A 15,945-nucleotide genomic window follows, 5' to 3' on the forward strand; every position below is an offset into this window, starting at 1 on the left:
TCACAGTGAAGTTCTTGGGAAAGCTTCTCTTGGTTTCAGACAGGACCCTGACTATGTGTTCTTCAAAGACAGCTCAGACTAACATGTACTCATTTGCTTCTCAGCAATCTTCTGTTTACAATATAAGGCTCTGGTCTAGAAAACCCATATGAGTACCTTTGTGGAGTTACTGTGAGACTTGAAGCCTTTTTAGCGCTAAGACCCATGCTGAGTGCCATAAAACTCAACATGTTTCAGTGTTTTGGGCTGCATGGATTATCCTTGCAAAATTGATGATAAACAGACAGATAAATCTGATGCGTTAGAAGGGAGATGAATGTATATTAAAAAGTTTGTGCAGCATGTGCTTAGAGTGGGCTCAAGCTAATCCTTCAGCCTTAAGAGTCCCTTATAAAATCCCCAGTCATTTCACAGAAAGGAGAGTTTATTTTCAGTTCTGAACATTTCATTTCTGGCACTATCAATTGGCGGAAAAACATATTTTCTTTGTCTTCTTCCAGTTGCATAATTGCCTGAGAGCTGATAGCCAACTTTTGTGTTGACATATTTTTCTGCGCAGCCCTAGCGTAATCAAGGAGTTGTGAACTATACAAGTCAGCACAGGATTTTTGGCTCGAAACATCACAGAAATGTTAACCTTTAACTTTTCACTTAAAAAAATAAAACAGTTCTTTGGTCCCACACCAAATCAATCAACTCTTGGACAAGTATTGGCATTTGTTCAGCTATTTGGTGGGAGGTGGGGGGAAGGAGAATCATGTGTTGTTAGCAGAAAGAATCACTGTAGTAGGAAATGCCTCTTAAATGTAGGGAATGCCAGATTAATCTTCTTAGACAGCCATTTATGGTTTTGATAATGATCCCGTAATCTAAAATAAGTTGTTTCTCTGGGACTTTGCTGGTCATTAAGAGAAAGAAAAAGAGAAAAAAGAGCAACAAGGGAGGGATGGGAAAGAGCTTGGCAATGAACCTTCAAGGTTAGGCAGGGTGTCTCTCCATCCTGCCACCTCTCCATCGATTGTCCGTCTGCCGCATAGTCTTACACCAAGGAGTATTTTTGGCAGAGAAGTCAAATTTCTTTGTGGTTGGAGTAGTTGCAGTTGCCTGCAAATCCAGTTGGGTTTGTTTTCCTTTTAGAACCGCCTTGTTCAGTACATTGATTTACTTGTGGCCTGTAACGAGCAGCTGGCACATGCCCAGCTGCAAGCCAGTGGTGACTTGCCATTGCATGCAAACTCCAGCAGAAGGGCCAGCGGGGCAGTAGCTGAGATTCCTGTTCCTGGGAAAAATATGCCTCTTTCGTAAGCTAGACTGGCTGGGTATTGTGCTCACTTGCTCAAAGGTGTGGAGAACTGCACGTAGGAAACCAGAGATGAACTAAGGATAAGGATTTAAGGTCCAGCTCTCAAAATGTTTGAGCACTGGAATATAGGTGCTTCCTCCCCTGATTTATCGAGAAGGAAAGCTCAAGTCTTTGTTTTCTGTGACTCACATGATGTTGTTGTTGTAGTACATGTTTATAGAAAATAATAATCTGCTGTTGTGTTTTAGGTCCCAAATGCCATCCAAACTGCACAGAAGACCACTGCTGGGGCCCTGGCGAGCAGAACTGCCAGACATGTAAGCCCGCTGGTTAATTAAGAAATATCTTGTGTGCTCTGACATACTGAAGTTCTATCTACTGAAAAACTAACCTGTCAAGTGCACATTAGTGATGTGTTTCACACTTGTCCTTCTCTACATCTTGCTATGCTGGGGCTCCTTGAAGCACACCATGGATGGACGTGGCCTGCTTCCCTCTCTGCAGAAGCACAGTCATGGGGGGGATGGCTGTGCCTGCTCTCCCCGAGGAGCTCCATTTCTGGAGGGGAACCCTCAAGGTTGTTGGGCTTGGGTCTGGGTATCCCTGCAGATGTGCTGTTCCTCCAGAGGCAAAAGACTGTAGCTGTCCCCCGCACTGAAAGCTTTTGTCTGTTGCCCGCAGCTTTCTCCCATCTGCACTTGAGAACATTTATTCTTTAAGATATTTTACCATATAAGAGAGAACACAGTAGCCACACGGTGAATTGTTTGCCTTCCTGCTGTTTCCTGCAGAGCCGTTCTTCAGGCCAGCTAATGATACCTTGGATTAATTTTTACTATTAGAAGCAATAACGCAACCTGATTTTTTTTCTGGCTTTAATTCCTCTTTTTGGAATCCCTGTAGGTTTCTTTTATAAACACAGAAGATGTCACCTTCGTGTGGGTTATCACACTACATACTGTGCTCAGAGAACCTTTGGAAGGCTCTCAGAAAATGCATGGCCTTTTTTATATTTGTAAATGTTGCTATTTGGCATTGTGAGGTTGTTCAGTTTGGCTGCCTGTGCTTTACTGTAAAATTTTGCAGGTAGGGTGCTTGCCTGCTGACAGAAACCTTTGTTTAGAAGTTCTTGACATTTTTCAACGCTTTATTTTTTCTAAAGTAAAGGCTGAGGAGGAAGATCATCTCAATTTGTTTCCCTATTTCATCATTTTCTGTAATAAGTGGGGAAATATATGATTTCTGATTCTTTGTATCGCGTGAAGCTCAGTGGAAAGACTGCTGATCTAGGCATAACACAAATGAAATCAACATCCTATCTTTGGTTTTCCGTTGTAAATAATCACCTAAACCTAAGTTTTTTGCCTGCAAGTATCAGGCCAAATCTGTATGGCTTATAGAGCTTCAGGAAAAAGGAACATACAGATTTTCTCTCTTCCTTTAGCATAAGCTTTAGGCTTTTTCAGTCAGCTCTGCAGTTTGAGGTGGACAGTGCGCACACAAAGCTGTTCCCAAGTTGGTCCCCTTAGTTGAGGCCACACAGCTGTCCCAGGGGTTTGTGAAACCTCAGGTCTCAGCCCTGCAAGCTTCCCGCATTGACAAACCCTTGCTGGCTTCAGGATGTTGACAAGGAGTGCATAAAGCAAAAACGTTTGCAGGCTCTGGCTCTCCTCTCCAGGCATTTTGAGAATCTGGCCAACTGAAAATGTTTCCCACATTTCCATATGTGGGAAAGTTTGGGGTCATACATATCTTTCTCCTTCCACAAACATGGGATGTTCTGTATGAAATACAAATGTTTGCCATGGTACATGTTTCCAGCAGGAAGCTCTAGTCAATAGCTATCAAAGTGACAAGTTATTTTACTCCCCTGCTGATGCCTGTGAAAAAAGTCAGATCAAAATGCTGTTCGTGTAGAACAATGTGCCTTTTATTCCCCTGTTTCTAGTTGAATGGAGGAGTTGCTATCAGAGAAGCTAATGCCTATTATGGAAATAATCTGTTTCCTTGAAAATATAATACCTTGCTTACAGGCCTACAAGAAAGATGAAAATAAAGTTTGGATACAAAAGTGTGTAATGGAAAAAAAAATAGGAAATTTTTTAAAAAATCACTGTTATATACCCTGTAGTGGGCTATATTTTCCAATAGTTTTCTGTTAATTAACAACCATCTGGTTTGGAGTTACAGGAATTCCTGGTGATATTGTAACTCATTTGTGCCAACTGTGAAGTTGGTATCAGTTACTGTAGTGCACAGCTGAAATGCTCAGGGTGCTATAATGCAGCAGATTAGCCATCAGGTTTCTCTGATGTCTCTTGCCAGGGTCTGTGGATCAGTAATTACAGAGAACAAACAATCCCATTTTGGGTCTCTGGTTTAAACACATGCTTTGATATTCAAATGGAGACGATTTCCTGATTCTCTACAAAATGTTGCAGGCAGTTTTTGCTTCCCTGAAAAAAAGTTGAATTTGGGCCAGTTCTTCCTCCGGGTTGCTGCACTGGTGCAAACTCTGTGGGAGTTGAGTAATGAAGATAAAATTTGGCCAAGGAATTGCAGCCTAAACTAAAATAATACAGTATGTGTATGAAATGGGTTTGCTGAGTGGGTGTCCCCTCTCTCTGCAAGTTTCAGAAATGCTTCTAGAGCACCGAAGGGATCCTAACCCCACACCAACAATATACGGTTTCCTGTTATAGTAGAGAGTCCTGGCAGTTCTCTTGTCATGTCATTTTTCCCAAAGCTAGCACTAATAATAGTGGATTTTCTCAATAAAATGGATCAGATCCTGCTCTATTGCCGAGCTGTGTGATGCAGGGACTCTGAGGAATTTTTCATGGTTTAAGGCATTGATGCCACAGGGACCTGGATGCTCTTTCTAAGCGGGACATGGTTTGGTTTGTTGGCTGGGACCAAAGTGCTTAGCACCTCACAAGAGCCAAGATAATTATGGGTTGAACACAACCCCTTCTCACCACCACCCACACCAGCTCTCACCCCTCCCAAGCTTTGGCCTTACATGAGGACAGAATATGCATCCCATGGGGAAAATCTAGCACAGATCCTGCACCAGACCTTTTCTCCGTATTTTCTGATCTCATTGCAGCAAATACAGCTTAAACTTTCTTCATTCCTGATGGGTTTTTCCTTTCTTATTGTGTCTTCCAGTAACAAAAGTCATCTGTGCCCAGCAGTGCTCTGGCCGGTGCAGGGGAAAGGTGCCCAGTGACTGCTGCCACAACCAGTGTGCTGCGGGGTGCACGGGGCCTCGGGAGAGCGACTGCCTGGTAACCATGCTACACCACCACCATAACCATAAATCCCTGGCATGCTGAGGCAGGCTTTCAGCTGCATGTCCTCTAGCCTTCTTCCATCCCAGAAGGCCTCTGAGAGATGCTGACCTGGAGGGTGCTCCAGGGCTTCCTCAGAGGAAGAGGACACAAACTTGGCCCTGAGTTGGTCTTTACTGACTTTGCAGTTGGACCTTCCTAGCACGTGCTAGAACAGTATTAGTGTCTTTGAGAGACCAGTGAGCTCAAAGCTGTTGTAGAGCTGCTAAGTGTTTGCTGTAGAGTGACTTCCCCACGTAAGCAGGTCCCCAGGTCTTCAGCTGCCACCACAGTGTGGTGGTTTTCCATTGCCTTGTGCTCTTTAGTGCTACTCAGTAATAACCTTAGTTTACTAAAGCAAGAACTTGCAAGGGGCATAAGATATGATAGATCTTCACTTCTTTTGCCTTTCTTTGAACTTCAGACAATGAAATCAAGGTTTCTCTTTCTGGTTTTCACTTGCCACAAAAGCACTGTGTTTAGAGGGCCCTGGGGCAGTGGAGGGAGAAGGAGCAATGGAGCTTTTTTTGGGAAAAAGAAAACATCCCATTGCTTTTCTACAGGAGTTTCAGGGGGGTTGGTGTGCACTGTGGTTTTAACTCTTCCCCAAGTTTGCACTTCACTGTGAATTAAATGATACCTAAGTAATTGCCCCAGAAAGTGTTCAGTCCAGCTTTTGTTGTAATTTGCACTCCTGGTCCCCTGATAAGTTGCAAGGCTATGGTGCCCTTTACTGGCTCACAGGGACGACAGCTATTCTCTCTCATCTGGAAAGCTAGGGAGGAAAAAAGGGGAAAACAGAGTGATTATTAATTTTATGCAGAATTAGATTGGAAGAACCAACTTGTCCTTCATAAATGCCTCCTAAATTGTTCATTACTTGCAGCCAAATACAATGGCTTCAGTTTAATATTTAGCCAGAAAAGTCAGTAATCAGCAGGAAAGGACTTGATTTGATTTAGGTTATTAAAAAGCAGCCAAGAAAAGTACTGTATGTCTTGATCTGGTTACTGCTTGTAGGGAAAATTTTTCTGTCTAAGGCATGCAGATTCGCTCCTGTTCCCACGTAAATCCCAGCAGCTTTCCTGTCAGTGCCAAGGTTTCTTGTTCAGAACAAGAAAACCTCATATTCTCTCTCTCTTTTTTTCTCCCCCCAAATATTAAACTCAATTGCCTGACCTGAAGCAACCTTTCGCCTACAAGCATGAGGAACCATCCCTGTAGCTGCTTGGGATTTCCTAAGCAGGAAAGAGATGAGCACATCAGAGTGTTTTTAAACAGCTAATGTAAAACCATTGTCACTTTTTAAGGTGAAAGCAGTTTAACGGGAGCTGTTGTTCAATGGCAGGCATGTCGCAAGTTTCGGGATGATGCTACGTGCAAGGATACATGTCCCCCATTGGTCCTGTATAACCCCACCACTTATCAGATGGATGTCAACCCTGATGGAAAGTACAGCTTTGGAGCCACTTGTGTGAGGGAATGTCCACGTAAGTTTATTTCAGATTGCAGCCACAGAGGAGGTGGGGAGTTGGAGAGGTGGGAAGGGACCTGTGTCATCCCTCTGTGTGGTGGCCAGGAGGACCTTCTTGTTCTCCTCTGCTTCTGTGGAAACCAGGAACAGGTGACAAAAATGACAGCTGGTAAATAGCCTCTTTAAACTGTCTGTATCCTTCACCTTCCCTGATTTTTAACCATGGAATTTTGACTTGTGAGGATTTTTCTCTTGATGGGGGCAAAAACATCTAATGAGAATCATCAAAACAACAGCCATATGGGATCAATCCTGTGGATTGCCAAAGCAGTATCAACTCTTAACTTGTTCTTAATTAGGACTGGTAAAAAGTCTTTGGTTTAAACACTCTTTCTCGAGGCCACTGATCATGGCTTCCTCTACACGTGCTTGCTGCTTCTTTCACACTGTTTCACATCTACATTTTTTTTAACCCGTAAAGATGTAAATGTAGGAGAGGATTTAGCATGCAAAACTGTTTAGCATGCAAGACTGAACATTGCCCTGAACAGGCCCTTAGCCTGGGGAGAGTGAGTGAAGGTGAAGGATCAAAAATGCCGTGTATTGATTCTGATAATGGCACCGCTGCACAGCCTGACCTGACCTGGCAGTGTTGTTTTATCCTTCTGTGACTGTTCCCCTCTCTATAAAATAGTGATAGCACTGTATTCCCATCTACCTTCAAAGGATGTTTGTGAGAATTCATAATTGATGCCTGTACTCTAAGTATGCCAAAAGTTCAACTCCTCCCCCCTTTTCTTTTTCCTAGTATTGAAGTGCCTGTGCAGCCTCTTGTATTTCAATGACCTTTGTGTCCTTGTTTTTTTCCAGACAACTACGTGGTGACAGACCACGGCTCCTGCGTTCGCTCATGCAATACCGATACTTACGAAGTGGAAGAAAATGGTGTTCGGAAGTGTAAAAAGTGTGATGGGTTATGCAGCAAAGGTATAAAAATCATGGAATAAGCCAGTAAGGCTTTGAGATGATAGGTAACTTGTTGAAAAAAGTACATGGAGTTCTGACCTTAATTAAGTGCAAATTCAATATAAATATGCACTGATAGTTTGAAGATCTGACAAGGGGGTTGATCAGGAAACATGGCCCTGGAGCATACTTTCCAAGTGGGATACACCACAAGTGCAGTGGATAAACTGTGTGGTATGTGTATCTTCACATAAGCCTTCTCCTTCATTTGTCTGTCCTAGTATCTTATCAAATGGGATTAAAATGAAAATGGGACAAAGCAAGAGAAGGGCATGAGCAGAGATGCTCAAAGCACAGCTGCACAACTGAGCAAGCAGGAGCAGTTACCCCGTGGTGCTTTATGAAAAGCAAAAGTAGTCAAAAGATCAATGAAACTTATCTTACAGTGGTAGGTTTGAAAGTATAGGAGTGCTTTCTGGACTAATGGTGTCTCCATGTCTATTCCCTTCCATGTGACTGAGCTTTACTCTTCTCTCCCCTGACTTCTGTATCTCTCTTTTAACAGTGTGCAACGGCATTGGAATAGGTGAACTTAAAGGGATCCTCTCCATAAATGCCACAAACATTGACTCCTTCAAAAACTGTACCAAGATCAATGGGGATGTCAGCATCCTCCCAGTTGCATTTCTAGGGTGAGTTGCCTGCTGGTCGTTTAGCACTGGAGGAGAAGGGCTAGGGAGAAATTCACGCTGAGCTGTTCTTTTCCCAATTCCTCATTCTGTTTATTTCAGTGATGCCTTCACAAAGACCTTACCCTTGGACCCCAAGAAGCTGGATGTCTTCAAAACAGTCAAAGAAATAACAGGTTAGCAATGGGGTTTGAGCTGAGATGTTCTCTGACTGGAACTGTCAAAAACGCAAAGGGAGAGGAGGGAAGTGTTTTGAGCACATGAAGAGAAACGCAAGCGAACGGTTTCTGTATCTGAGCTACCAGGGCTCGCTCTTCACAGGGGTGGTCAGCAGCACCTCGCCAGCATTACACCCATGTAACCCATATGGGTCTCCCATCCAAGGTGTGTGGTTTGGTCAGACCATCCCTTCTGCTGAACTGTCAGTCCTAGCAAACAGTAAAAGCAAAGGAGATCCTCAGCCACCCAAGAGGTATGTGGTGATGCAGAGGCGTGCCACTCTGGCTGAAAACGGCCAAATGTGTTTCTATTTATGGAAAACCTTTCAGCAGCTCCTTAGGGAAGCATGCTTAGTGACTTGCATCATCCTCACAGAGACACCCTCTACAGCCTGAAGAGCTCTTCCTTGGGGTGAATGTGTCTCCACCAGCACAAAGTGGCCATCAGAGTGCTCAGCCACCGTCTTGTGCCGAGGATCACTTGAAAGTAATTTGGTTCAGCTCATTATAAAATGAGTGTAACATTAGAGCTGGGTCCACAGACGTGACTCCAGTTCCCCATTTCTTTCTCTCTTTTACCTGTCTGGTTCCCTTCAGGGTAGCAGTGACTAACCCCAGAGCTTCATATAGCAGCCTGCAATCTCCCAGGTTCTCCCCCTCCCTACCGAGCAGGGAAACATGCTTGCCTTAGCTAATCCACTCTGAGTGCTGTCTGTTCTGCTCTGTTTCTGCTTTCTCTTCAGTTTACATGTTCCCTGAGGGTATCTCATAATAGGAGGGAGTAATGCCTTTCTCCCATAGCACCAGAGCCCACAGCCTCTCAGCCAGGGTATCTCTGGAAGGAGTTGTTATCACTGGCAGCTCACTGTGGCACGGATGTATGGCTCACCAACACAATCATCTCTTACTCTCCTAAGCCCTCATGGTGGGCTAAGTAGTAAACTGTTTATAAAGTGAGGTCTAAAAATATCTCCCTGTTCCCTAAAATGTCATGTTTTACTTTGGGATTCTCAAATAAGCATAGGGAAAGCACAAGCGCCTTCTCCGGGTGCAGGGAGAGGAGGTCATGCTGTCAATACTGACCACTGTTAGTTGTTGTTTTTTATTACTATTACTATTATTATTATATCTTCTTTTCTTCATTTCAGGATTTTTGTTGATTCAGGCCTGGCCTGATAATGCTACTGATCTCTATGCTTTTGAAAATCTGGAGATTATACGAGGCAGAACCAAGCAACAGTAAGTAAATCATGTGTCAGAGACACTCAAGCTGCACTTGTCTGAGCACACCAAGGTGTTGAGCAGTGTGAGACTCAGGTGTCTTCATAGAATCATCATGGTTTGAGGTGGAAGAGACATTAAAGCTCATCCAGTTCCAACCCCCTGCCACGGGCAGGGACACCTTCCACTAGAGCAGGTTGCTCCAAGCCCCTGTGTCCAACCTGGCCTTGAACACTGCCGGGGATGGGGCAGCCACAGCTTCTCTGGACACCCTGTGCCAGCACCTCAGCACCCTCACAGGGAAGAATTTCTTCCTAATGTCTAATCTAAATCTACCCTCTTTCAGGTTAAAGCCATTCCCCCTTGTCCTGTCACTACATCCCTTTATAAAAGCCCCTCTCCAGATTTCTTGTAGACCCCCTTTAGGCACTGGGAGCTGCTGTAAGATCTCCCCGGAGCCTTCTCTTCTCCAGGCTGATGCAAAATAGCAAAAACCTGTCAAGGAGTGGAGCACCATCTTTGTAGCAGTAGGTGATGTGTCCTAGGGGGGGGTGAAACCATCAGCTCTGTGCTGTATGTGAGAGGCTGCCCTGAGCCTGCCTCTCAGGAGCAGGGTCTCCCCCACCAGCCTGGAAGCACAAGTAGAACAGAGAATGCTCTTTGCAGTGTGGGGCAAGTTACAATCAGAAGTGCTTTGGGATTGGAGGTAGCTGAGCACTTGGGGCCAGACTGTGTCTGCCAGATGGTATGGACACCGGCAGTGCCTCCATCACCTCGTGGGCTTACCCCAAGAGGAAGGATGGCTTGGTGGACCAGCACAAAGTAATAGCTGCTCTGTCTACTACCATTATTGCACATCGTTGACTTGACAGAGCACGCATGTCCTGCCAATTTTAGCTTAAAAAGACCATGCAAAACCAGATATGAGTATGGCAGTTGTTTTATAATAGAAATGTCATGTACCAGGCATTAAGTTTAGAGGACTGAGCAGCATCTTGCTTGGACAAAATTCAGTTTACAGCAACATGCATTTGAAAATCAAAAGAAAAATGTGCTAAATAAAACCCTGCTTACTAATTCTCTTTCTTCCATGTGTTTTCTTTTTGTCCCTCTCCGTTTTAGTGGCCAATATTCCCTTGCCGTTGTTAACTTGAAAATACAGTCCTTAGGACTGCGCTCCCTCAAGGAAATCAGTGATGGAGATGTTGCCATTATGAAGAACAAGAACCTCTGCTATGCTGACACCATGGACTGGCAAAGACTGTTTGCAACTCCAAGCCAGAAAACAAAGATTATACAGAACAGAAATAAAAATGAGTGTGGTAAGTCAGCGCTGCCTTCCTGCTTCCTATGGAAGCTTGTGCTGAAGTGCAAGACTAATTTGAGCAAGGCTTTTTTCTCCTTGTTCCCCTGGATGCAAAATTCATCAGTGATACTGCTTTACCAAAGATGGTGTGGGAAAAGTGGGATTTTTTTTCCCACCAAGGATGTGGACTTCATCATGTCCAGCAGATGGGAAGGAGCTTCCTCCCCACTATGGGCATAGTGAAGCCACATAGGTTGAAGGACACAGAAGTTAACTCCAAACATTGGACTTTTTTGACCAGTTTGAAGCTGTTGTTCAAACATGTTGTTGGTGACTGCAGTAGTCCCTGCATCAAAATCTAATTACTTCTTTTTGCAGAATATGAATTTGTTGTACTTTGGAAATTGATCAGAGAATCCTAGGATGGTTTGGGGAAGAGACCTTAAAGCTCATCCAGTTCCAACCCTCTGCCATGGGCAGGGATACCTTCCACTAGAGCAGGTTGCTCTAAGCCCTATCCAACCTGGCCTTGAACACTGCCAGGGATGGGGCAGCCAGAATTTCTCTGGGCAATCTATGCCAGTGTCACCACCCCCTGTAACTATTTCTTCCTTATACCAAATCTAAATCTACCCTTTTTGAGTTTGAAACTGTTTCCCCTTGTCCTGTCACTACAGGCCTTGGTAAAGAGTTGTTATAAGCCCCCTTTAGGTATTGGAAAGCCGCAATAACGTTTCCCCGGAGCCTACTCTTCTCCAGGCTGAAGAACCCAAACTCTCTCAGCCTGTGTCCTGGTTGTGGCTGGGATAGAGTTAACTTTCTTCCCAGTAGCTGGTGCAGTGCTGTGTTTTGGGTTGATCTGAGAACAATGTTGATAACACACTGATGTTTTAGCTGTTGCTCAGTAGTACTTGCTAAGTCAAGGACTTTTCAGTTTCCCATGCTCTGCCAGTGAGGAGTGAGGAGGCACAAGAAGCCAGGAGGGAGCACAGCCAGGAGAGCTGACCTGAACTAGCTAAAGGGATATTCCATACCACAGCAGGTCATGCTCAGTACAGAAGCTGGGGGGAGTGGGCCAGGAGGCTCCGATTGCTGCTCAGGGGTGGGCTGGGTCAGCAGGTGGTGAGCCATCATATTGTGCATCACTTGTCTGTCTTGGGTTTTATTTCTGTCTGTTGTCTCCCTTCTCATTAGAATTACTACTGCTATTATTGTTATTACTATTATTATATTTCAATTATTAAACCGTTCTTACTGCAGCCCACGGGTTTTACCTTTTTTCCAGTTCTCCCCATCTCCCTGGGGGTTGTGAGTGAGCAAGTGGCTGCATGGTTCTTAGTTGCCTGCTGGGGTTAAACCACAACAGTCTGGTACTGGTTTAGCTTTATTATACAGCTGTTAAGCTGACACAGAAGAGTTAATTCTTACTTTGAAAGGCCAGAAATCACTCTTAATTTCAGGCTTCGGAAATTAAGAGAAGTATGATTACTCCTTTTCCACACTGCCAGGACCGTTCGTGTCTGCTTTGGAACAGATTGGAAAAACTGGTCAGGATAGAGTCACTGGCAGTGATTTGTTTGCCCTCTGTCCTGCCTTGATGTTCATGGCTTTTCTTGTCTCTCTTTCTCTCCCAGCTGCTGCCAGGCATGTTTGTGACCCCCTGTGCTCAGATGTGGGCTGCTGGGGCCCTGGACCCTTCCACTGCTTCTCCTGCAGGTTTTTTGATCGCCAGAAGGAGTGTGTGAAACAGTGCAACATCCTGCAAGGGTAAGGTGTCTGGAGGTGCTTGAGGTTTTGGCAATGATTTGGGGTTTTTAGTGTTTAAAACATGTTGTAACTAGAAAGAAAAAAAAGAATAGGGTCTCTGGCTGCATGGGATTTCACTAGCTTTGCAGAGATGTTGTGTGAGTACTGTACCTGAGGTACCTCTTCTTCCCCATGCAGTGTTCCTTAGGATTTTGCTCCTGCCAAGAAAATATCCCCGTAAGCCATGAGGAAACTAACTGGAGGCCCAGGGACACTAAGCCTAGCACTTCTTTCCCATAAGAAATAAAGGACCTTAAAGCCCCAGTGAAAATCCGAGCTATACCTGTCATGTCTAGCACATCAAGTAAGAGCCAGAGCCATTTGGAGTCATTGGGAGCTCAGCTGCCCCTGGATCCAGGGCTTCACCATGTGGTGGGCTTCCTTACTGCAAAGGGACTCATATTTGCTCAGATGAGCATCTTGCCCTTGCAGTTTGCAAAGTTACAGTCAAGAGAGAATGAACTTTCATCTGCAAAAGCACTGGGAGCAACAGATTCAGGCAAAATTATTGCTTCAGCCTCACTCAGGCTGAGGAAAATACATCACTGCCTGTGTGTCAGGGCTGCGGCAGAGGTTTCCAGTCCATTCAAGAGGTGACGTAGGTAGGAAAGGCACGTCTAGCACCGAAAATTACAGGGATATTTTTAATAAACCTTTCCAAGTTTGACTTCTAAAAACCATGAGTATTAAGCAAGTACTTGACAGGGCACTGATGCCCCTGGTGATTGTATTTCTCTTGTAGCTTGCAGTTCAGCAGCTGTCTTTTTTGTAAGTGAATTCCTGCCAGCAGCTATTATGACCTGAAGGGCAGATCTGGGCATTTTTTGTGTCAAATGATGGGTAGATTTAGTTTAATTAATAACACCATTACTTGAAGTGGAACAGCTTTATTGCTATTGAAACCATCTGTTCCCAACTTTCATATTTTAATGATTCATTGTGTGTTGTAGTGAGGGCATGAATTTAATTATCAGTGCTTTGCTGTTTAACTTCCCTAATTATTATTTGGAGCCTTGGAATCACTTGAACTGTTTTTGCTGATCTCTTTGCATCACTACCATTTAAAAGCCTTTGGAAATCGTTGTGAATATTTTGTGTTGTTAGCTTAAAAGGGAAAGTAAACTGATTTGTAGCGTGTGATCTGGAGTGCCATGTGTTTCACCGTCAACCAAATTTCCCTTACTGTTACCTCCCCCTGGTTGCACTAAGCAAGTGCTGCTGGTGTAGCCAGGAGGGTCCCCCTGTACCTCCTCCTGTCCCAGTACCATCATCCCAATCTATTTAAGCTGGAAAAATCAGGAAAAACAGAGATGAGCACAATTTATCACTCACTAATCAGCCTGGTGTTTTATTATTTCTCTCATTCTTTTTTGTTTTCCAGGGAGCCAAGAGAGTTTGAAAGGGATTCCAAGTGCCTCCCGTGCCACCCCGAGTGCCTGGTGCAGAACTCCACCATGTACAACGCAACCTGCACTGGACCTGTAAGAGCAGATTCAGTTTAGCAAACCTGCACCTCAGGCCATATATTAATATGTATTTCCCATGCTGAGATAATCCTGAGGTCTCATTTACCTTCTCCAAGGTGGAGTAGAGATGGGGGGGCTAGTAGTTAAGATCATGGGGCAGGGATGCAGAAACAGGAGAGGGAACTTTTTTTTTCTTATCATCCACCATACACATAATACAAAGTCCCAGGTATTGTTGGGCCTTTCTTTTTTGTGCCTTTTACAGAGAGAGAGAAAAAAAAGAAAGGCTTACTTATGTATGTGATGATACGGTAACTTAGCAAGTATTTCAGGAACATGAAGCTAATGAAGTGCCAAGTTAGCGTGAACAAATTAAGTTCCCTTATTCAGAGGGAAAAAACCTGTTTAAAGTAATGGATTAAACCAGTAGCCTTTTGCCTTTTTGAAAAGCCATGCTCAAATTGTCATCAAGACCAAATGCTTACCAAAAATTATGCAGGAAGGAGTTTTTACTTAAAACCATGTTCCTTCCTCTAACCATGTTCCTACCTCTAGGTTACAGTAAATACCTATGCTAAAGTAATTGCAGGTGTAAATTATATTCAAAGAAAGGCAATCAAAACAAAACAATTGGATTTTCAAACTTGTTTAAATATTCCAAATTCAAACTTGTTTAAATATTCCAATTCGTTCAAGCTCCTCCTAGAGAAGTCAATGCAGTGTAGTCTTGTTAGTCATCCAGAGTCTTCCTCAATTTTGTTGTTCTTAAATTTTGAGAGCACTGTTTTGCGTAATGAAATATTCAGTTTGGCAACAGTACCAAATGGTTTCCTTTTAATCAGATCAAACTAATATCTTGATTGTAAAGCTCTAATTCTCTTTTTTGGGGGGTAATTGAAATCAAGTCTCCTGTTTCCATCACAGATCCTTCTCTGTGCTACTTAACCCAACTCCTTAAACACTTCTTGCTATTCCCTGCAGCCATTGAGTGTTCAACCCTTGCCCATCATCAGTCTCAAGAGTCACTGCTCAGTAATGTGAAGCATTTCCATCCTCCCTTCTAGCTTAGACTACGATGGCCTCAGGGATATTATTAACGTTATAAACTCCTGCAGGCAGTGACCGCCCCCTTGTTCCATATTTGCCCAGCACGTAGAAATCAGTCTATTAGAATGGCCCTTAGACATTACAGTAATTAAAATAATCTTCCTATAGCATGTCTTACTGTAGTCCCACTGAAACCGGCACTGTGGATCAGGTCTGGTTTTCTCCATAGTAGAATTTGACCCAGAATTGCTGGTTCCTCTGCTATAAAATACTTAGTGCATTCCTGGTGCTATTATAGTCTGAATAAAAGTGTTTCTGCTAAAGATGGCCAAATGCAATGCCTTTAAATACAAACTAAGTGCTTTTCAAAGTAAAAAACCAACTTATGGACTCCTTGGGTTGCATCCATTATCCCTTGCTTCTCCCTAACAAGTGAAAGAACCCATGCTGAGAAACCAAGAAAATACTGATTTGAGGCCAGTACTTCAGTGAGGTGTCAGCAGGTCCAGGTCCATCATTCTAAGTTGTGTGATGATAGATTGCACCAGGCTCCATTAGGGCCCTCTGCTTTTCAGCGTATCCTTTATCAAGATGTTACTAAATTACTCCCCATTTCCAATGCAAAATGCAAGCTTTCCAACCAGGCGGAAGGCAGGGGCAAAAAAAGCAACCGAAACTTATGAAAATATTAAACATCAAGCTTAATTAAATACTTTAAACATCAGGTACTGCCTTTCATATGGTCCATCTTATAAGAGCAAATACTTGCAAGAATATCAGGTGGCAAGGTAATAAAACCAGATGATGCTGAAAACTTCCAGCAGTGGAAAGCATTTAGATTTTTCTTGTGAATTTCCTTCTCAATAGGCTGGTGTAAGGGCATTACAAACAAGCTGTTTCTCTTTGCAGGGCCCTGACAATTGCATGAAGTGTGCCCATTTTATAGATGGCCCCCATTGTGTGAAATCCTGCCCGGCGGGAGTTCTGGGTGAGAATGACACCCTTGTCTGGAAATACGCTGATGGGAATGCTGTTTGCCAGCTCTGCCATCCAAACTGCTCCCGGGGGTGAGTAAAAGGGGGGGGGGAAGAAATAGGGGAACAGCTGGAATTGAGCT

General features: G+C 43.8%; 1 protein-coding gene across 1 annotated transcript in view; it reads left to right on the plus strand.

Annotated features, from left to right (window-relative positions):
- EGFR (epidermal growth factor receptor) overlaps window positions 1-15,945 on the plus strand; it is a 136,232-nt gene that overhangs the window by 114,857 nt on the left and 5,430 nt on the right. The window contains exons 5-15 of the mRNA XM_030476869.1: window positions 1,552-1,620; window positions 4,475-4,593; window positions 5,984-6,125; window positions 6,980-7,096; window positions 7,641-7,767; window positions 7,867-7,940; window positions 9,131-9,221; window positions 10,326-10,525; window positions 12,144-12,276; window positions 13,697-13,796; window positions 15,738-15,895. Coding sequence (XP_030332729.1) covers window positions 1,552-1,620; window positions 4,475-4,593; window positions 5,984-6,125; window positions 6,980-7,096; window positions 7,641-7,767; window positions 7,867-7,940; window positions 9,131-9,221; window positions 10,326-10,525; window positions 12,144-12,276; window positions 13,697-13,796; window positions 15,738-15,895 — 1,330 coding nt within the window. The remainder of the gene's footprint in view (window positions 1-1,551; window positions 1,621-4,474; window positions 4,594-5,983; window positions 6,126-6,979; window positions 7,097-7,640; window positions 7,768-7,866; window positions 7,941-9,130; window positions 9,222-10,325; window positions 10,526-12,143; window positions 12,277-13,696; window positions 13,797-15,737; window positions 15,896-15,945) is intronic.

Source organism: Strigops habroptila, chromosome 1 (genome assembly GCF_004027225.2).
Source record: "Strigops habroptila isolate Jane chromosome 1, bStrHab1.2.pri, whole genome shotgun sequence".
Lineage (NCBI taxonomy): Eukaryota > Metazoa > Chordata > Aves > Psittaciformes > Psittacidae > Strigops > Strigops habroptila.